At 41.3% G+C, this 23,082-nt stretch overlaps 1 protein-coding gene across 2 annotated transcripts in view; it reads left to right on the forward strand.

Moving 5' to 3' along the window:
* Window positions 1–23,082, forward strand: part of LOC139340766 (receptor tyrosine-protein kinase erbB-4-like) — a 297,802-nt gene that overhangs the window by 236,609 nt on the left and 38,111 nt on the right. Inside the window, exons 16-20 of one of the 2 annotated variants that reach the window (XM_070976738.1) lie at window positions 471–515; window positions 3,808–3,940; window positions 7,150–7,272; window positions 9,102–9,200; window positions 14,655–14,840. In XM_070976738.1, the coding sequence (XP_070832839.1) occupies window positions 471–515; window positions 3,808–3,940; window positions 7,150–7,272; window positions 9,102–9,200; window positions 14,655–14,840 (586 nt within the window). The remainder of the gene's footprint in view (window positions 1–470; window positions 516–3,807; window positions 3,941–7,149; window positions 7,273–9,101; window positions 9,201–14,654; window positions 14,841–23,082) is intronic. The other variant, XM_070976739.1, reaches the window with a different exon arrangement.

A 23,082-nucleotide genomic window follows, 5' to 3' on the forward strand; every position in this document is an offset into this window, starting at 1 on the left:
CTGAACAATGTAATTGTAGTCCGCATGAGTGACCTCTGCAGTCTTGCATTGCACAGGTTGCATCATCACACACTGCTGATGGTGAGTTTTTTGGCAAAATTGTACTTTTTTTTTCCCACAACATAGAGCACTGTTTTTAGTGTCCTTCATTCGATATGAAAGGCCGTGATGTGTAGAATATAGTAATATGTGTGAGTGCAGAGAAGAACCACATATTTTTATAACGGACGCCCACACACTGATTCAAAACTCGTGTAAACGGGACGACGTTAGCAGAAGGTTTTGTGTATAAAAACCCGACACAGGTCATCTGAATGCTAGGACCACAAGATAAACACAAGACCTTGGCATAAAATGTTTTTTACATTAGTGGCTGTATTTCTTTTCTCACTACAGGGTCTCAGATAGGTTGTAAACTCTAGATGCTGTTCATTTAATTTTTTTCTCTTGTCCTGTATTTGTTTACTCAGGTGCATTGGACCAAGACTGCAAGACTGCATTGGCTGGATGGACAGGTACAAAATTCTTTCTCTGGATTGCCTCTATACTCCAGCATACAAACACAGCACACAGCAGCACACACCATGTACACACACACACACACACACACACACACACACACACACACACACACACACTGAGTAAGCAAACTCTCTGATTAATGGCTAGCTCTAAGGCCCAAAATCCCTGTGAGTGTCCTTAATGCCTCTCTGTGCATGCATGCTTGTGTGTGTGTGCGTGCGTGTGTGTTTGTGTATATGTATGTGTGCAGGCAATTTGCCTGGTTCTTGATAAATTGATAGCGCTTTAGCTTTCATTCTGAGACTGGGGGGGTCGGGACAAAATGCCGCTAACAGTTTACAGCAAATGGATTTCATAGGAGAAACAGTTTGGCATCAAGTGGCAGTGAGAGTTGTCGGGTGCTGGATGGGGGATGATCTAAAAAAAAAAGAAAAAGCCAGGCTGATAGGCGGAGGGAGCAGCCAGCGCTACAGAACTCACTGGTGGATCTGGAGGTCTGCAACACAACAATGCAGCCCGGCAAGAGCCACGCACGACAGGACAGGACAGTGCAATGCTAAAAGACGATGTGTGACTTTAATAAACTCCCATCCAGCAGCATAGGAGGCTGCCATGGTGGTTGTACAGAAGAGTCATGCAGGTATATACACAGACAGAGAAACCGAGGAGTTACTGATCAAAATTCAGGGTCCTGAAGCTTTTACTGAGGCCAGTAGATGCTGAGGGAGAAGCACAGCTCAAAATCTACCTAAAACCTCTCCTCCTGAAACAGTCTTTGAGCCTCTGCCAACAGGATGAATGGGAACTGCAGTCGAAGGGAGAATGTGGCTGCCGGCTGACCCGCTGAACAGATCAGCTCTTATCAGATCTCTGATACAGTAGCCGTGGCTGGGATACAGCAGTAGATGCCCAGCTAACCCCGGGCTTAGCTGCCCGCTCTGAAGTGTCACACATCTTGTAAATCTGTTACCTTGTGGAGGTATTGACTTTTGAGCACGACTCAAAGTGGCTTATCAGAAATACACGATTACGCTAAGCCTTCAAAGGCCGTCGTTCCACCTGGCATTAACATACATCTTGTGTAGGGATTGTGTGCATATCTGATTAAGCTGGATTAATCACTTCCCGTCACTTATGTAATATTTTGTCTGATGAAAATGACAAGTAATACCTCATCAAACATGCTCCCACTCGGCAGTATCTTTCCCACTTCATTCACAGTGATCAGAGCTGCCTGTTGTCTCGGGGCTCCTTTTTGCATTCATTTTTAGATTCTGTGGTTTGTAATGGTGGAGAAACACTGCATTTAATATGGTCAAATGTATCACAGATCATGTAGAAAGGTGGCTTGCAGGGTGATCTTTAGAACTTGAGTACATTTTCGTTTCATGTGATCACTCAGGGCACCTGTTATGTCTGTCGGATGCATGAAGCCTGCAGATTGAATGAGATATCTGCAGTGGGTTTTAATGCTACAGTGACATCTGGTCATGCACCACATTGTTGGTGTCCTGTCTTGCTGATTTATATGTGGCTATTTGTAGCTTTTTATGATGAGCACTGGCTGTCAGGGGTCCTTTCACCACAGAGTGCAGACAAATGAGCTTCAAGCATGTATGTGTTCTGAAAAGTTATGGCACTTTGATTAAATCCTGATTTCATAAAGCGCAGCAGTAACACTAAACGATGATCTCATGAATAAGGGGTTTTTTTTAGACATAGTGAAATATAGACTTCACACATATTAATGAGACCTTTACTGATACCAACCTCTGGTAAGGTTAAAAACCTTGATACACTGAACTCTAATGTACTGGATTTTTAATGCCAATAACACATTTTGAGAATATAATTGAGCTAAAAATTTTCACCAGATAAATAACATGACCAATAAACTCATTCGCTGTCTTGCCAAAAGCTGGATGAGGAGATTGATATCATTCTTCTTACTCATCAGTTGGTTAAAATCAGAAGACACTTAGCCAGACTGGAAACTGGTGGAAACTGGCTCTGTCTGAAGTTAAATTAATTGTTTTGCAGCATCTCTATAGCTCACTAATTACCACTTTTTTGTCTCTTTTGTTCAATCCATACAAAAAACAAAGTGTAAATCATTATGATTTGTGGTTTTGCAGGGTTTATGTCATGTCATGACCACATGCAGTGACTTCCTGGGGTCGATTATTGTCACCATGAACTGGTTTATTTTAAATTTCTGTGTGTATACACACTAAAAAAAGAAATAACTTATCAATTTGTAAACTTTAAAGGGGCTGTTCTGCTGCTATGCTTGTATTTAATATACAAATGTATTGATCCACTCATATAAATCTCTCCAAGAAACTGTAGGAGCGTATTTCAGACTATTCCTACAAAGAGTTGTGGCAATGATTTTTATTCTGAACATTTTAATGTTGAAAAATGAAGTAATTATCAGTATTGACATATCAGAAGTAAGCAGATATTGGCCAGTATATCCGCCCGGCAGATTTGTTGGTTGGGCTCTAGTTCTCACCAGCTCCGTTACACAGTACCCAAAACAGTGATTTTCTGCCTGTGTAAGCCAAAGAGAGAGATGTGGGAGATGCTTCACTCCCCATGAAGCCGGCTGACTGTGATAACATTTTATGGGGTGTATCCTTGCAGACTGTGATATACAGTCTTGAATAACAGCCTTTTTCCTCTGATTTAGGACAGTTTCAGTATGCACTGACCAAATTAAGCTCTTTCATTAAAGCGAAAAAAGAAGTGGGGGCTGGTATACTGGAAACTCTTCTTGCTCATTTCTGCTGCAACTCTGTAGACAGTTTGGGGAGCATATCAGGAAAATTATTGAGAGGCTTGATTTCAAATGACAGCCTTGGTGTGGTGTAGAGAATTCACTTTGATGGTTATTTCCATGTTTTTGATCTCGGCCTCGATTTTAATGAGACGGCATGGACGGATATTTGTTACCAGTCGAATCTGAGTGGAAACCTGACAAAACCTGAAGGTGAAGAGGTTTTTTTAAGGATCACCCACATAAGTATAGACTTAAGAGACATGTTGTTTATGTGTTTGTTATTTGTTAGCTTCTTTTGTTTGTGTGTGTGCACATGGTGTCCTCATGTCCTCATCCTCTCTACTCCTACTCAACCTATTCACATGTCCGCCCCACCCACCCTTCTGTCACCATCTCTGTCCTCCCGGTAATAATGTTTCATGCTCTCTCAATGCCGGCATCCTCTTGTGTCTTAATCATCTACTTATTTTCCCTCTTCTCCCCCTCCGCTGTCTCGATTTCAGAACCCCTCTGATCGCAGCGGGGGTGATCGGCGGCCTCTTCATGGTGGTGATCATGGTGCTGAGCGTAGCAGTGTCTGTACGCCGGAAGAACATTAAGAAGAAGAGAGCCCTTCGTCGCTTCCTGGAGACAGAGGTGAGCAGGGCAGTAGATGAAAAACACAAGAAGCGAGAAATTGATGCCTGCAGCACTGGAAGACAGCGTGGTCAGAAGACTGCATGACTGAATGTCAAAGGACATCTGGGACATTTGCATGGCGCTTTTCTCAATTTTAGTCCAAATTTAACTGAATGCAGCTACAGCCCAAGAAATCTATATGCAACCCATACACTTTAAACCTTTAATATTCTGTCATATTGGCCAAACAATTTTGCCATAGCTGAGAATCAAACACATTCAAAACACTGAAGAAATTAAAAGAAAATTGGCGTAGAGTTGGAAGAGTGGCAGAACTATCTTTAACAGATTCTGCATAAAATTGACAGTTTTTAGGACGAATATTACATTAATCTTAAAAGAAAACAGGATCAAAACATGGGAAACGCCTGAGGACGTTTGTCTGAGCTTGTGTGATTACGTTGTTGTGTGCAGATGTGTGTGTGCTTGCAATTTGAATGCGTTTGTGGTGCAGCACTGTGTGTGTGCATCTATGTATGTCTGTGTATTTGTGTACTTGAACTTGCTACACAATCGGAAGCAGTTTTTAACAAACAGACTAAGGACATTTTTTGGAAAATGAGGACATTTTGGCCACAATGTGAAAGGGCAGTTTGTGCGTGCGTGCGTGCGTGCGTGCGTGCGTGCGTGCGTGCGTGCGTGCGTGCGTGCGTGCGTGCGTGCGTGCGTGCGTGCGTGCAGCACATACTGTAGCACATACTGTACAAAAAAGAGAAAGGCAAATTGAAAGAGAGAGAAAAGAGACATCATGTCTCCAGATGGTGACTGCGGAGGTGGAGAAAGCGTCAGAAACTCAGAGGCACAGGTGTTGACTATGCCATAGTATACTGGAGAGGACACTTCTGCTGGGAAGAGCTAACGGCCCATGCCATTAGAAGAGGAGAAAGCACTTTTCCTTTGTGTTAAAACAAGAAGAGTATGTCATCCAGTGCACTTGTGTGTCCATAGTTAGAATCAGGTCTTGTTTCACTGCTTTCTCTCTCTTCAGAGCACACAAGTATCAGCAAAGTTGTTTTGCTGATACCTTTTATAATGACAAAATAGCACTGATATGGCATATTAGGATAGCTATAGTATGATGTGCCTGACACTTACACTGTCACTGTCTCTTGACTACTCAGAAACGTCTCTTTTTCTTGGTTTCATACACAAATTCAAACACCATCATGGCTGCACAAATGTTCAGTTCTTTCACGGCCGTGTTGTACCACATTACATAGTTAATGAAGAATGGTTCACAAAACAGCACTCATGAGGAAGAGGCCTGTTGTCATTTTTAATGCGAAGGCAGAATGTGCGGCAGACAATTAAATGTGATCTTCACTGCCCAAACTGGTGCATTTTCATTCAAAGGGAAGAATTAGATAAATATAAGAAATTACTTTTTCACAAAGCAGTACGAGCAGCTAGACGGAAATGAACAGCCCCTCATTTCTGCCGTGGTGTCTCACTTGTAAATACATGCAATAATGCTGTAGTTTATGTTTAACTTTTAGCCGCTTTTTCACCAATTCTATGGTGTCTAAACAATCTAAACTATTTTAAATTTTCAAAATACATTCTGATCAATTTTTACATAATGAATGCATTGAGGATTCTGTTTTCAGTTGGCTTGAGAGGTGTCTCAGCTGCGGTATGATTAAATCATAATAGCAAGTAAACATGTTTGTGTAGCTACACCCTTTTTGGTCGGGTTTCAGCACTGGCTCGTAGAGTGAGGCGGTGGACAGCTCCCATGTGCTGTGCAATGTGCTGCTGCACAGCATCTTCAGCACCACTCGTGCTGGACAGCTCCCTGCACGCTGGAGCGGCGTCCAGCAGTGTGGATGTGTGTGTATGGGTGGTTTCCTTTTAAAGACATCTGTATTGCCTTGTGTGTGTTTGTCTGCTTGGTTGTTTGTGTGTGTGTGTGTGTGTGTGTGTGTGTGTGTGTGTGTGTGTCTGTCGCCCCCGCCCGACTTGTTTCCACCCCGCAGAAGCTGATTTGTTATTCCATTTAAATGAAGAATGGCTATTTTTTAATCAAATGGTAACCATGAGCCAGAGGGACAGAAGCTGCCGACCACAGCCAGGCTGATTTACACTCTCTCTCCCTCCGTTTCCTCCTCTGCTCCTCTTCTCCCTCCCTTCTAATCTTCCACTCTTTTCCTAATTCTCCTTATATTGCCCCCTCCGTTATGCCCTTGCATCCTCAGACTAATTCAGCTGCTCGCTTCTCCATCGCTGTCTCGTTGTTGTTGTTTCTGCCACAGTTCCTCTCCCACTCCACATCTTCCTCCATCCCTCCCCTCATATAATGTTTCTCCCTCTCTTGCTATTAAATCTGTTCGTTCCTCCACTTGTGCAGTAATGAGACAACAAAAGTGTCAACTCCTTTTCAGCCTCTACAATTATCCACCTCCCCCATCTCCTTCTTTCACTCTTCCTCCACCCGTCTTCATCTCCCTTTTCTGCTCACATATTACATTTCTCACTTGCTGTATTGAAATGGTAATGGCACTCCAGGGTTTGGATTTTTGGAAAAATGTCATTGTAACCCAACAGTCACCTGAAGTACTGGGCAGTCACTAAACTTGTGCAAAAAGCATGATAAGATTAGCAATAATTGCAACTTTAATTAGACGCAGTAAATATTGTGTTCGAATTTCACAATTTCAGGGAATGATTCCTATTTTAAGAAAAACTCATTTTAAGTAACTCCATGGCAATTGTTGATCAATTATGATAAAAGCTGAGTTTCACAGCATGACTTCCTGGAAAATAGGTCACAGGGGTTTTATTTTAAACAGACTTTTTTTTATTGTTGAGTGAAGGAACAGTCTTAGTAGTGAACATTAGCAATAGTCTATATAAAATGTACTTTTTCACTGAGCTGAGGTTTGTTAGGCGGCACCATCTCCTGGAATAGGTGTTATTAAATGTACCTGGACATGTGTAAAACACTTGTTGTTCCCATGATTCTCCTAAAGCTGAACTGCATATAACTGCTGACATTATGAGTGATATCAGACATTCGACGATATCTTGATGTGAAAAGGGTTATGCTGACTGTTTGCAGGAGAGGAACTGTGTGAAAAAGAATCACATTGGAGGGAGCTTGTGTGAAAGGGCTTGTGTTACGGTACCCACTGATTGAACGATTTCTTTGTCACTGGATGTGTTTTCAGCTTGTGGAACCTTTAACGCCCAGTGGAACGGCACCCAACCAGGCCCAGCTTCGCATCCTGAAAGAGACAGAACTCAAAAGGGTCAAGATCCTCGGCTCCGGGGCCTTCGGGACTGTTTACAAGGTAAAACACGCACGTAAACAAAGTCATAGTAACTGTAGTGTTTGTGTCAGTTTGTGTTCGGCCAAATGAATTAATAAGCTCCTAAATTTTGCGATCATGATGTCAGTTCTTGGAAAAAAGAGGAAGACAAGAGAGACAGATTGCAGGACCATTAATGACAGGAAATGAGATGGAAGGCTGGAGGCGGGGATGAAAAGAATAAGTAATAGCAGACACTGAGACCACTGGGAGAGGTAGAGGAAGACAGCTGGAAAGAACTGACTCTCTCTCACTGAAATAATCATTTCTCATTTCATACATCCATCCATTCACATTATGGCACATTTTTGGGTCGGAGGTATGGTAGCAGGAACCCAGAGGTCCCTTTTCAAAGGACACATTTCCCTGGGGAGTGTCCAGGCACCTCTAGGCTTGTAAGAATATACAGTCCACTCAGAGTCTCAAGGGTGATTCCTCAGATGCCGACAGTTTCCCTTGGTGGCCAGGGAGTATCTGAGTCTCCTCCAGTGGATCCTCTTGGGGTTGACGAACAGTTGGTTGCTGCTGAGATCAGTCAGTCAGAGTAACTTCAGCAGCTTGAGAGTATGATCTTATTATTTTAGGCACAACTCAGAGGTCATGGCTCATTGCAACGCACCTCTATTTTCACTCCTTATTTATTTTCAATAAATACTTCAATATATTTCTCTCATTCCATGAGCTGACACACACACTTAAAGGCACAAGGATGCACGTGTAGGCACACAGGCAAGCAGGTGTCGAAGAAGACAATGGACAGGTGAAACAAGATGCAGAGGAGAGTTAGTTAACTGAACCTAAAGTGCCGTTTAACTCAGAATTGGGAATTGGCCTGGTCTGTGAAATGAAAGTGGCGCAGTATGATGTCCCGTGGTCTCACGCTATTGCAGAGTTGGTGGTGCATCATAAACAGCAAAGCACCAACAAATGTGGGAAACATGTAGATGATGTCCACAAACAACAGAAATGGCAAATAGCATTGTGTGATGAAAAATATATACTGACACAAAATGGGTTTGGGTGAGAAACACAGAATTTAAACTGTGATTGATTATTAAAGAGTTGAAGGGATAGGAGGAATGTGCTTGGACTGGGAGGTGTTGACCTGCATGTCACTTTGAGCTCCAACACAATCTGGGTCACGCTGGACGGTGCATATTTGCCATTCACGGGCTCGATTACAAGGGAAAACTGTGTTTCATTTAGAAATGGTCCATAAAACACAGCAGCCTCCTTCTGGGGCGATCAGTAATGAGTGATTTTGGAAATGGTGGAACCCAGTGGTGAGGTGCATTGTTCGCTGTACCGTAACAGTCAGCTACAGAAATATTGCTGAAATACTGATGTGTTTACAAAAAACTATAAAATATATGTACAATATCACAAATTCTGAATGCTGTTCCTTTGAGAAAAGACAACAACTACAAAGGTGCCACACGTTTGGACAAAGGTTGATTTCTGTCCTCTTTGAAATGCTGTGACCACTTTGACACCTGCTAAATGACTTTAATCCCACCTGAAATTAGATACTTCAAAATGATTAAATAGTTTTGCCCAGGTCTAATTGAAGGACAAAATAACCTTTAATCACACAGCATGCAGAACACTCTCATGCTGCATGTGAAAATATGGAAGTCGGTCATTAAGTGAGCTGACAAAGTCGAATTCAGGGTGGAAAATCCTCAATTTATTAATAAACATTTCCTACTGTTCAAATCTTTAACATCTTTCTTTTAGAAGAACTTTGGTGAATGGTAGTTTTTCCATTCAGTCTTTTAACTCATCATCTGTTTGTGTGTTTATTTATTCAGGGTATTTGGGTCCCAGAGGGTGAAACAGTGAAGATTCCTGTAGCCATTAAAATCCTAAGTGAGGCCACAGGACCCAAGGCTAATGTGGAGTTCATGGACGTGAGTATCCTGAAACCTGGCAAATAGAACAGAAAAAACAATCAATTCCAGGATTTAATTGTTTTTTCCTTTGCTAGTTTCCCATCAGCTAAGACCTGACAGACCTTCCCCACAGATCTAAACTCAGGACTTCCAGAAATACATCACACAATTAAGTGTAGAGACGTGACTCTGAAAAGCAGTCACCAGACGATAGAAACCATTTCTCACTTATTTTTAAAAGAAAGGACAACTGACACATCTGCTCCGCTGGTGAAATGAAGCTATTGAAAACTAAGTTTAGACCCTACAGACACCAGAACAGAAACCATCAGGGACCCCCAGGACCCCCACGTACACCTCCATACAAACACACACACCATGCCACAGGCTCCCAGCAGCACAGTGCACAAGGCCCCATTTATAAAACATTCACAGCTCGGCTCATTTCAAAAGGAAAAGTGAAAGGAAAAAAATCAAAATTATTACCCTATGATGATGCAATGCAGATGAAATAACCCCATCAACACACGTACACACGCAGCAGACGCAAGCGCGCGCACACACATCGAAAGCGACCCGATTGCACTCATGTTTTGCACTTAGTTTGACAGTCTAAGAGGAAGAGTTTTGGAGTGTTAGCATTTCTATTTTCATCAGGACATCTTTGATGAATATCCTACATGTCTTTAATCTAATGCTCCGTGAGCTTTGATTTCCAGATTGAGAGCCAGATTTCAGAAATGAATGGACAACACATCGGAGAGAAAGAGAGCAAGGGATAAATTTATAAACAGTGCATTATCACGTATGAGCAAACGTGCATGTAAAAAACAAGCATTTACATACTTTATATTGCCTGATGCATGCATGTCTCCCTTTGTGTGCACAAAGCCAGCTCACCATCCCAGGCCGCCATTCAACACTGTGCGTGCATAGCGAGGGACGTTTATTTACGGTACATGCCGTGCTGAACTTCCTTACAGCTACGGTCAGGAAAAGAAAGAAAGAAAAGGATCACTATTTTGGACTAAAAGGGTTTTTTTCAGCCAGTGAAGGAGAGGAGTAGACATCTTCATGGGATTTTTTTTTTTCTTTTTTCAAATACAGAAGCTGTGATAGTGTTTACAAATAAGATTGTGTTCCTGATGGAAATTTCTAGTGTAACTGAGAGTGTGATTGGGTGAGCAAGAAAGCAGAGAGATGAAGTAAAACTAAAACTTCTAATAAAAGTGGCAGCGTTACACACAAAATGCAGAGCAAAATTTGTTGATGCTTGGTTTACTCATTTATATGTTTTTCCCAGTAAAATGATTTGAGTTCCACCTTATTTTCCACATTCGCCCAGTTCCACGGTGCTTCCACAGCTATTGACTGCAGAGCAGCTGGGGGCTCGGCCTCTGCTCCAGGGAGCATCAGCGGTAGTTACACAGAGAAAGAGGAGTGCCATTCATTTACTTTAACCATCCATATTTTCCCAGCCGGACTGGGAATTCTGACCGGTGACCTTCTAGCTGCAGGCCACACTCAGCTGCCACTGACTGTTTGAAGAATGTCACCGAGGATTGATTGTCCTTTAGTCTGTGTGTGCATGTGTGTGTGAGTGTGTAGAGTTTCCCACTCCACACCTGTGGGGCACTCGGAGGCAGCAAGCTTCTCCTTTAAACAACAATCAAATGGACCAAAATGTTTGGCCCAGCAACAAAAATGCCAATATCGCCTCCCTGCTGCCAGCGCCCGCCTAACAAGGGCACAGGGTGTCAATACTGAGCAAGATCATCATACATCTACACGTATGCATGTGTGTGTGTGTCTGTGTGTGTTTGCGTGGCTGTGATCATAATAGTGGCTACAGGCAGGCAGGGCATGCTACAGTCTGTTATTCCTTTTGAAAGCCAAAGTCCTGCTCAAGGCTTGTTTTCACTGGAGCAGGATAAACCCTTGTGTCCTGTCCTTGGAAGTTGCATTCAGCAATGCCGTTTTCCCCTGTGTATGAGAAAGACTGTTCTTTTCATTAATGTTTTTCTCAGTAATTGCATGAGTATAAAACAGACTATAGCATTCCAAAAAATCCGCTTTAACATGACACACATGCATCACAAGGCAGGCATTCTATAAACTGTGACAATAAAACTTATTTACAAAGCTTCTCCAAACACGAGGCTTTCAGAAAACAGTTATGTCGATATCTCAACAGCATCCTCTGAGGGGAAGAAAATCAACCTTGAGAAATAATAATACACTTTATTTAGAAATTATTTTCTTAACAAGGTTGCAAAGTGCTTCACAGAAAGTTTAAAAAAAAAAAAGACGAAGAAACAGCACAGATAAAACCAACAGAGAAAGAAGAGGAGATGGAGAAGAACCAAATAAAAACAACACAGGGATCATAAAACACAGAGAGATAAAATACAGTTTAAAAAATGTTAAATGTCACGAGCAGAACGATAAAACCCAATAAGTTATGTTTAAGAATTCATAAACGGCCTCCTATAAAAGAAAGGATTTAAAGGCTCCTGCTGATGTAGTCTGTCTGATTTCAGTAGGCCGAGTGTTCCCCAGTCTGGGGGCTCTGACAGTGAAGATCCGTACTTGCATGACAGCGTTTTTTTTTGTTTGTTTGTTTGTTTTAATTGAACTCTGAAGGCGTGGCAGCACTTTAGTTCATTTTAAATTTATAGAGAATGGTTTTAGCTAGAGGGCGGCACGGTGTAGCAGCAGGTAGTGCGCATACTTCACAGCAAGAAGTTCGCCGGTTCGATTCCCAGGTCGGGCCTTTCTGTGGGAAGTTTGCATGTTCTTCCCGTGCATGCGTGGGTTCTCTCCGGGTACTCCGGCTTCCTCCCACAGACCAAAAACATGCTCATTAGGTTAACTGGTGACTCTAAAATTGCCCTTAGGTGTGAGTGTGAGCGTGAATGGTTGTTTGTCTGTATATGTTGCCTTGCGACCGGTCCAGGGTGTACCCCGCCTCTCGCCCAATGACAGCTGGGATAGGCTCCAGCCCCCCCCCCCCCCCCCCCCCGCAACCCCGAAAGGGATAGTCGGGTACAGAAGCAAGAGTTTAAAAAAATTTTGTTTAACAGCAAAATGAGAAACTGCCACCAGCAGGCTTTTGTGTTTTCATGAAAATCTGCTTTTTTTCACTGGATTTTACATCCAGTATCTATAATTGTGATGTAAATTGATTATTACTAGCAAACATTTTGATCTTTCTGTCATGGTGCACGTATCCGTACTCCAGTGCACCCACACGCAAACAGCCGAGATATACCCCCTCTTAAATGGACTTATAATATATTGACATTTAATTATAAAAAATGAATTCCATAATTACTATTCTGATAAGGATTCAGCCAAATCAAATTGGCTGCTATTTGATTCAGTATTAACTAACCCCAGATGTTGTGTAGTCACGAGCTGGCACCATAGTTCACAGAGCTGAATCCATATTTAACGCGATCCTCTCAACCTTAGTTTAAAGATGTCCATGCGCACAAGAGTTAAGACATCTCAGGAAATCACATCGCAGTGATTTGGGATTTACTTGAAAGGAACATTGTCCAAGCAGTCAAACAGCAGGCAGACAGGAAGGCCCAGTCTCTCCCAGACTTTGGTCTGATTTACCGTCATCCTTAATGTACCTTATGCACCGTCATTGCAGGACATCTCCAGCACGAATCTGATTATACAAGTGCTGCGATACACGAGCCGTGTACTGTAAATCCTCGACTGTGTTATGGTTGTATCTCTCTGTCAGTGTTCAGTGGACCTCTAAACACTGTGTATCTGTCTCTCCCCAACACACACACACACACACACACACACACACACACACACACACACACACACAGATACACAACCTCCTCCACCTATGTTGTGTATTCTTGCTGCACAGCTATCCATCTCATGATGAATTGTCATATCAACCCATAAGCCCTGGAGGCACTATGCTTTGTGCGTGTGTGTGTGCACACATGGACTCAGGTGTCTTGAGTAGTCGCATAGTTGCACAGAATAGATCTATTTTTGTCTTTTGTTGTGTTTCTTTATCATTTGAATAATAAGTTGCATGTGCCTGTATGCGACTTTCATATCCAGTATTGCAAACTTGTGATATAATTTACACATTCTAATAAATATAGAACATTTGCTATTGTTCTACAAAGCCTACACATAAACATGTTGACCCCACAGGCTGCAGAGATCAAACCTGTAAATACTGCACTGGAGCAGCTTCTTCATATGTACATATTTTCATACCAAATTTAATATATTACACAGAGACACATGATCTACAAACTGAAACACTGTGTAAACATCAATAAAAACAGAATGCAGCCATTTGCAAACACACTGTGTTTACTAAAGACAATTAATGAGATAAAACATAGTTAGATATATTGTCTTTGTACTGTTTTAAATTGAGTGTACATCAAAAAAAAGGATTAACAAGTTATCATATTCTGTAATATTTATGTTTTAGACATAGGCCCGACTTCCTTGGAATCGGACTTGTGCAGCAAGCTCACCTTAGTGTATTTACTACATTTTTTGTCTACTACAAAGCGTGCTGACAGTCTTGTGAATCAGTGAGTCACTTTGATGTCAGGATTTTGAATAAAAACTCGACTGTTTCTGACTTGGTGGAACCTTGCTGCTCACTTCAAGAGAGCCTCAGCCTTAAACAGAATAAGGGCTTCTACTATATGGTCTCCGACAGTTCAGTCTACACTTGTAAACATGATGAACCTTCTGCCAGTGTGTGAGTCTTTGAACCTTTGCTCTGGCATTTGTCTTTTGACACTAACTAAAAGACTACCTGTTTGAGCACAACATAACGCAATATGAATACAGTATCCGCACAGATAGGTTTTCTTGCTCTGAGTGTGCAAATAGAAGCACATCATAATTAGTGAGTTTTGTGTGAGTTTTGTGTGTGTTTTTTAATGCAGTGAGCCTTTCGTGTGATCCAGTAAGAGTGATTTCAAGTTACCGTGTTTAAGCATTGTAATTGTAATAAACATTGAGATGCTATTACCATTAACCCAGTTAGATGCTTGGTTTGAAGTACATCATAAGCATGGACTTTGCAGGTAAAGAGGGCAGCCACTGCTATTTATTCTTGCCTTAATTGATTTGGGGGAGATTATTCTGGCTGTTAATAAAGACATGTAATAGCAGGATCTCAAGGGTCCAAGCACAGCTTAATCTGAATGACTGGGGTGTTTTCTGCAAGCCAAAAAAACATCACAGTCGTGTGTAGCTTTGGAAGAGAATTTCAAGGTCAAACATTCACACAGAACTATCCAAGATCACAGAAATAACATGCCAGGTTTTTTTCTGCATAAAAGGGGTTGACTGTTGCCTAAAGTGACCAATACTGTAGAATCAGTTGGCGTACTATTTTAGATGTCATCATTTATCCTCAACCCTTTCCCTCCATATGCCTCAGTGTGTATCTGTCTCATTCAGGAGGCCCTGATCATGGCTAGCATGGAGCACCCCCACCTGGTGCGCCTGCTGGGCGTCTGCCTGAGTCCCACCATCCAGCTGGTCACGCAACTGATGCCTCACGGGTGCCTGCTCGACTACGTCCACGAGCACAAGGACAACATCGGATCCCAGCTGTTGCTCAATTGGTGTGTCCAGATTGCCAAGGTAAGGTTGCTCGTTAGTTCTTTCATTTGCTCTGTTGTTGCATGCTTTGGTGACCGGCTGGTTGCTTAGTTAAGTAGTTTGCAGGCTGGTGGTTCGGCAGATTATTAAGGCGTTGTTTTTAGTTTAGTTTCTTGTTCACCAGTGGATCATCGTCACTGATCACTGCCTTTGTGTTGCCTCGACTGTTGCACCAAATATCTGAATTAATCGTAGCTGATGGTTTGGAGTGGGAGTGTCATTGAAGGCTTTGAGGACAATCAGATTATAACACAATAACACAAGCATTTTTTCCAACTTTTTTAACAAGTCATTTTTGATTTACTGACATTTTTGTTGTTCCATGACCTTTCATGTTGACCCTCCTCCAGTGATTGATACCTTCCTCTAACAGGACCTTTTTTCTCATTTTCCGCCATCTGTGTCCTCTGTGTGTTGCTCAGTTAGTAGTGAGAAAGTTATTTCTCTTCCTCACTGCATTCATTTCACTGTTGTATGTATATGATGAAGCTTAAAATTTCTCTCTCTTCCCACATTTGCTTTGCTGTGTTGTCGCTGGCTGCCATGCCCCCATGCCCTTTGAAATCATACTGTATAAATATTTGTGTTTGCTTGTGATTAAATGGACACAACTACCGAACCACCCTCACGGCCCTTACATAACCTGCCTCGGCTAATAGAGGCCAAGTGACATTACTACATTGCTTCCATAGCGAAAAGTAAATGTCTGTGTTCGCCTGTGGCTGCAAGCCAGACGTAAGGACTGGATTTTCGGTGTCCATGAGTATGTGTTGGTGTGTGTGGAGGATTCAACAGCAGACAGAGGCACTCCTTGCCGGCCTCTCTGGAGAAGTGAAGTAAATAATTCAAAGCCTTGCTTGACTTTGGTGGGGGAAGTGTTGAGCACAGGGAGCTCAGTGTTACAGGATCATGGATGTAGGAGTGCATTGTAATTCATTTTAATCAAGTTGTCAATATTAATAGGTGACAGGTACACATAGTAATGATCTCACAGTTCAGTACGATGCTGAATCACTGTCTCTTTGAAAGGGAAAACATAGCCTGAGCACCATAAGCTTTACTATTTATAAATCTATTTATTCATTATTAAAAGATATTTATTACAAGGCCATGTCTTAGACTGCATTCTACCTCTTTACACACCATATGATATAATAACGTCTGCAAACATGCTGCATTTGTGAGACGGCTTAGCAAAAGTAATTGGTTAAAAAGTGAAGAAAAGCAGAGTGAAAATGACTCAACAATCACTGCAATCCCAGATTTAATATCTTAGACAAATATTTCACTTGCCATTTTTGGCTAAATCAGAGTAAGGCAGTGCTCCAGTGAGCTGCCACGGGAAAATATTAAACCATCACTTAGACTTAGGGACCATTACAATCATACCACATAAAGTTCTTTATTTATACCAAAGGTGATCAGAGCTTGCATTAAGTCTTGCCACGCTGACAAGCATCCCATGCTGTGTGACACAAATATTTTCATGGTATAGAATTAATCGCACAAATTACTTAATGGGAAAAGGATCTAGATCAGCGACATAGACATAAATAAATACATGCCTGCTGTGAACACTTGTCAACATGGAGAGATGCATAATTCATAAAGGGTAGATATGGTGATATATTGTTACCACTGTTGTTGTGTGTCTCAAGCGAGCATTGTTTAGCGTTTTCAATGATTGGCTACAGCTCCTGCGGACTCGATTAGCCATTCGGGGCTATAGTTAATAAGGTGGCCACACATGAGTTCATGGTCACACAAAGTGTCCTACACAATAGACTTATCTGAATAATGCCTACAAGGTGAACAGGGACACTAAGACAATGTCACCAACACCAACAACATTCCCCCATGTAGTGCTCATAATAACTTATTGCACACTTGATTCAAACATCTTTTCTGCAGATTGTTTCATTATTTTTATCAGGGATGTATACATTTCAAGGCCCTTGCCAGTGACAGGCCTCCACTCTCTGAGGCGACATCCCCGTAGCCCTCCCTCTCTGTCATGGCCGCCATCACAGTCATAGATTATTAATGGCGTGATCCGCCATGAGAGTCATACTAATGAGCGGATTCATTAGAGCCACAACGCACGCAGGGCTCTGATGCCAGAGAATGTGTTTTTTTGCCTTCGGACTGATTTTTCTCATCCTGTTTTATCTTTGCATATGCTCCTACTATATCATGTTCTCCTCATTATGTCTGCTTGCTTTTTAAATCTCCTGCTACTCACACACTCTTTGGTCCTCTTGTTCATGTATATAAAGTATTGTGGTGCTACAATGTCAGATATTTGACTTTGGAACAACTACATGAACACTAAAAATGATATTTCAACATATAAGTTTACTGTAACACTGAGGTAAGAAAAGAAAATATCAAACAATGTTCCTCAAGATGCTTTTCACGAAGGAATCTGCTATATTCTTTTGTCTTTAGATGAAACGTTAATATATTCAATCCAGTATTATATCCCCATTTCAGTCTGGTTTTCATTTTAATTTTCTACTGCCTTTGTAAAATTTGCCAATGATGTATTGTCATCCTTAGACCAAGGTCAATGTACAGCAGTGATTTTGTATTGATCTAATCGAGGCTTTCAGTTTGCTTCATGATAATCTTCCTTTTGATCAAATTTATGCTGTTGGTGTTTCTTGAAAGGCATTATTCTGGTTTAATTGAAAAGGATGTACCACAATGATCTATTTAATCTCCTCTGTTTGTATTAATAGTAGATTGTTCAGTTATATGCAGATGACACATCTGTTTCCGATATAAATAAAATTCAAAGCTCTCTGCCATCAGAATCTCCTCCTGTTCAATAATGAAACAGAGGTCTTTTAGTAAGCTGTTTGGTACTAGTACTCATTTTACCGATGGGTCCGCACCTAATTTTGGGCTGAATTGATTCTAAATTTTCTTATAGGCCCATTGGTCAAGTAATTGTTTTACTCTCTGAATGGTCTTGCAGCTTGTACGTTCCATTACTGATCCCATATCGCACACCAAAACACATCTTCATGCTTTCAATCATGATTTAACACAATAATATCTGTAGATTTGTTACGAGGTGTCCTTACTGGATTTTCGAGGGTTGCTCTTTGTTTTCATATGCGTTTTATCCGTCATCCTTAAAACAGCTCTTAGATCCATTTAGATCATCATATTCCCTTTGTGACACTCAACATCCTTTTGTCATTGTGCCTGGAATCTCTAAAGTGAAATGTGCTTTTAAGTTGAAAGCAACATTAGACTGGGACAATTGAACTCAGATCAATAACTTCTTTTCATGACTTCAAGACCTCTTTGCTTCTTTCCCTTAAATGTTCTTGTTTGTGGTTTATACATAGACTCAGTACTTTGGCATCATACTGTTTTGTCTGATAGTGTTAATTTATTTAATTTCTTCCTGAATGCATGCTGAATGTTTGGGATCATAGGAGAGTCCCTACGTACGTAGTATGTTGTTGTGGTTGTTACTATATTGATTGTTTTCTGTCCTTGGATAATTTCTTATCAATGCTATTATTTATGCTTCATTATTTCTTGTTTAAATGTCTGTTGATTTGCATCTTTTTGTTCCCAAGGACCTCTTGAAAATGAGATCTCAACGGGTTAATCCCCAAATTAAAATTTGACAGGAAATGAAATTATTTATTGGTGTTAAATAATTCACCCCGACACTAATTTGTTAAGTAGTTTAGGGGAAGTTAAATTCACATGTAGACATGGCTGTCTGTTAAATGTTTTCAGTTGCAGGCTTGTTGTCACTTTTAATAATTGATACCAATGCGAATACCACTCTAACACACCAAAAGAGACAGAAACAGGGGAGATGATTTGAGTCCATACTACTCTGATAACAATACATATTTCATCGTCACTAAGCTGTCAACAAACCATTCATTTGCAGCTGCCATGTTCCTGGCACTGTCTTATGAAATGATTTGCACTTAACTCTACTTATTTAAACCTGCATTGCGTTTAAACATCCCCTCCGTCGCTGCTACAATGAATTCCTTCATTTGTGAGCCATAAAACTGTTTACCTCGGGGCACTGCTTTTTATATTTTGAAGCTCAATTCAAGTCAGTGTGGGGTCAGAGTTAGTAATGATCCATATATTAGCTGTTAAGACTCACTGCTGCATTTTTAAAGGAATTCACTTTGCTTGTACAGCTGCTTCAGAGATGAAGGTCAAGGCACAAGATACTACAGCTAGAAAACACCACTCACTTCCATGTTACTGTATCCTGACAAAATGTTATTACATGCTGCCCAGATGATGCAGTGAAGCTGCTTGTGAGGTTGACATTTGTGTCTTTAAATGAAATGTCTGCACAAACATTTAATGGATTGCTATTAAATTTGCCATGGACAGTTGAATTATATCCCAATGCTTGAATTATAATTCCTCTAGCACCCTTATCAGATCAAAACCTCAGACCCACAAATCACTATACCCTTAAGAAAATCTTAGCACATCCAGGTATTCTAATATAGTCCTAAGAGTCAGAACCCCTCTCTGAAGTTTAGCATGCTTCATGTGAAAACTCCGTTAGTAATCCAGTTATTACAGTTGAACCCTTGTATGAAAATGGGACTGTCGCTTCAAGGCAGTGTAGCGATGGTCCCCTTGTTATAAAATGAGAAATTTGTAGGCCTCTACTTGAATTCTTTTGAACTAGCAGAACTAGTACAGACACCAAAAGAGATGGAAAAGTGGAAATTATATAATAAGCTGAATTTGCACACAACGGTGATAGTTTCCATTGTTATTTGTTTTCCAGGTAAATATTTAGTGTGAACCTCACGTATTCTGTCTTTGAAGGAGAACTTGGTGTCCCACTGCCTGTGACACATCATAACCGCATCAATACAACACCGCTGTTTAAACAGCCTCACTTACACAGTGGGAATAACTCATCCAAGCAAGCTTTTCAGTGAAAATTGTTTTTGTCGAATTCACCAGCAAATCTTCCTTACTTCCTTCTCCAGTATTACTGTTTTGGATTGCCTCCAAGTCAGGTATTGTGTGCGTGCATGTGTGGTAAGAGGGGCCCCACAGTGTGTATCACAGGGTCATTTCTCTGTGTAAACCAGACTCGGCAAACATGCCTCTCTCCAACTCATTACATACATCCCCAGGGTTCCAATGAAAACTCAGTTCACTCCTATTCCCATTCCCACTATGGGATTCTCTCATTTTTGTTTGTCAGCTCCCATAGATGCTCATATTACCACTCTATCTTTTGCTGGTACAAATATTGTCCATCTAGTCTCATGTTAGTATAAACCAGGACCGAGTCGGTGTATGTGAACCACTCTGATGAGTCACCAACTGGCTGACAATTGAAATTCCCCAAGTGTTTCCACTTCCTAAACCTGTGTTTGTATGAGTAACCTCTACCAGCGCTAGTTGTTAACGCTGGAAGAAGTTGGTTTCTGTTGTGCTGTAATCCTTGCTTGTTTGTTGATGCTTGTTTGGACATATTCAAGAAATACAACTATGTTTGCAATCTAAATATGCAAACATTTCCAGAATAACATTTCCACTGGGACACAATTTTTCGAGGACACCAGCTAGCTCAGGGCAACTACGGCCTGTCCTTGAATTGATGTGGTTACCTTAATAAATTCAAATTACTGCAAGGTTGTTTGTTTTGGTTTGGTTTTGCAATCAAGGAATGCTAATGGTTTTGGACGCATTTCCTCTCATGCGAGTACAAGGAACGCTCAATATATTCATCCCATGATAAAGCATGACCAATTTTGTCACATGAAATGACACCGTCATGCTGTGTACTGTACGAAATGACAGATTAATGCTAAGCAGGAAAATAAGTGAAACCAGCAGTTCATCCCATGTCTGCTGAACTGCTCAGTCTCCGTCTCACTGCTATCTGTCTTGAAAAAAGACCACCCTCATTGACTTGACAACTGACCAACTTGTGCTTACTAAACGCTCCCTCCTCTCTCTTCTCCTGCTTTTGTCTTTTCTAGAATATCCTCAAATTGCATCCAAATGTTTGATTCTGAGCAGCATCGGCAAATAGCATGCCTGCTCCGAGACTGCATGTTAACACACACAGCGAGAAGCAGATCACAGGCGTCGAGCCTTTGATACTACCAACCCTTAGAAATGTCAACAAGTGTCCGCCTATCTCCCTTCCCCTCGCTCCAGCTCTTGCTCTAGCTGTCTCCCTCCCTTTCATTCCCAAACTAATTAATTCTGAAGCTTTTTTGTGTTGGTCTTTCATGACTGCATAAATAAGTGTATGATTCAATGTTAGCAGCCAGAATACCTCCCTTCCCCTGGGTAAATATCAGCCTGAAAGGCCTGTTTGATTTGAGAGAGCAGCTTTATGGATGTTTTCATCAGTTGCAATTCTCATCAAAGTAGAGGACTTTTGAGATAGAATTCATAGATTTTTTTTTGGGGGGGGGGGGGGGGTCGTTATGTAAGTGGTGTGGAAGCACAATGTACTGTATCATCATAGCATGTTGCTGAAGTTGTAGGGAAACCCGTGATAAATAAGAAATATGATTGATTCAGGGAATTGGATCAAACTGCCTTCACATATTGACACAATGACATATTGTAGGCTTGATATACAACAGCTCAGGCTGTAGTTGATACATATTAAATGCTCTCTCAGTGCACTTCATCCATGAATGTGCATCTCCGTACCAATAAATTCAATAATGAAGATATGTTTCTTCGTAGTTTTATTTGGAAAATCAGTGGCAGACGATCAATCCTTTTGGCCACTGATGCCTTAAAGTTTTTAAGGACACAAAATTTAATATCCCCAAAATAAACAATCACGTCATGAAGATATTCTGCAGGTTTTCATTCCAACCAAAGACTCCACCACTGATTCGCACTCCTTTAAGGAGAGGCAAAGAACCGACCAGTGAAGTCACCTGTGGAGGTAATTAATTGGAATCGAAACCCGCAGACAGTTTTATTCAGGAATCTTCATCATCTTTTATCAGTCATTATGTTATAATACGACAGAGGTCTTGCTGATTTTAATATCCATGTTTATTGCTCCTCTTCCTCATTTTTTATCAAATTCTCTTTTAATCTCATCTGATATGCCAAGCGTTGCCAGCCATTACGAAGGACACTCTTGACTTTGTGGCCTCCTATGCTTTCTTTGAGGAAGACGTGAATTTGGTTGATTGACCATAAGTCAGAGCTCCTCCAGGTTCCACTCCTCTCTCCTGACCCCAACTCTCCTACTCTGATTCTCTCACTCTGCTCCTCGTCTCTGTCAAGCTTTTACCGCTACACATTTTCTAGTACCCATGAACACCAGAGCCTCTCCATGGAGGAGCTTGTCACTGTTTTTAATAGCTGTTGCGTGAATGAATATCTCCTGTGATATAGGAAAAGTCAAAACATTATTCTCTGCCATGGTTATATGAAGAAACAGGGAATTTAAAAGGCAGATAGAGCGGAAATGAAAGAAGAATGAATGATCATCATCTCCCTTACTTCTCTTAAAAATCTCACCTCTGTTTATTAGTGTGCGATCAAAGAGGCGAGGCACTCCTGTTTTTCACAACTGATTGCTAAACAGGGTCATAATCCCAGAATCCTCTTTAAAACCATGAACTCTGTGATTGAACCCCCGGCTTACCCAGCCGGCTGAATCCTCCCCAGAGAGACGTGAGGAATTTCCTCATTACTTTTCCAACAACACAGTGAAGATTTGATAGCACATTAACACGGAAACCAGAGAGCTTTGTGTTGACTCCTGCCCACCTTCAACATTAACTCACTTCAGTGAAATCTCTCCGTCAAGCCTTCAAAAAGCTTCCACCTGCCCTCCAGACTGTGTTCCCACTTGGTTTTTAAAAGGTGTATTTCTGCAGTCTGTTGGGATGTTTTAGCCATTGCTAGGTGCTCTCTCTCTCTCTCTGCATTTTCCTCTCAGATTTTAAACACCCCACTGTTTACCCCCTCTAAAGAAGCCCTTTCTCGCTCCCTCTTTTTCAATTAGTTTCACACCCATCTTTAAGCTGTCATTTTTATCTAAGGTTTTAGAAAACAATGAATTACTTCTATGAACAGCAATCAAATTTTGCAAAGTTTCAGTCCTGTATTTCGCTCTCTGCACAGCACTAGGGCTGCCCTGGTCAATGTTAACAGCTTGTCGCTAATGCAGGTTCTGCACTCCATTTTATTTCTCCTTGACCTTGTCTAA

The sequence above is a fragment of the Chaetodon trifascialis genome, chromosome 12 (genome assembly GCF_039877785.1).
Source record: "Chaetodon trifascialis isolate fChaTrf1 chromosome 12, fChaTrf1.hap1, whole genome shotgun sequence".
NCBI lineage: Eukaryota > Metazoa > Chordata > Actinopteri > Chaetodontiformes > Chaetodontidae > Chaetodon > Chaetodon trifascialis.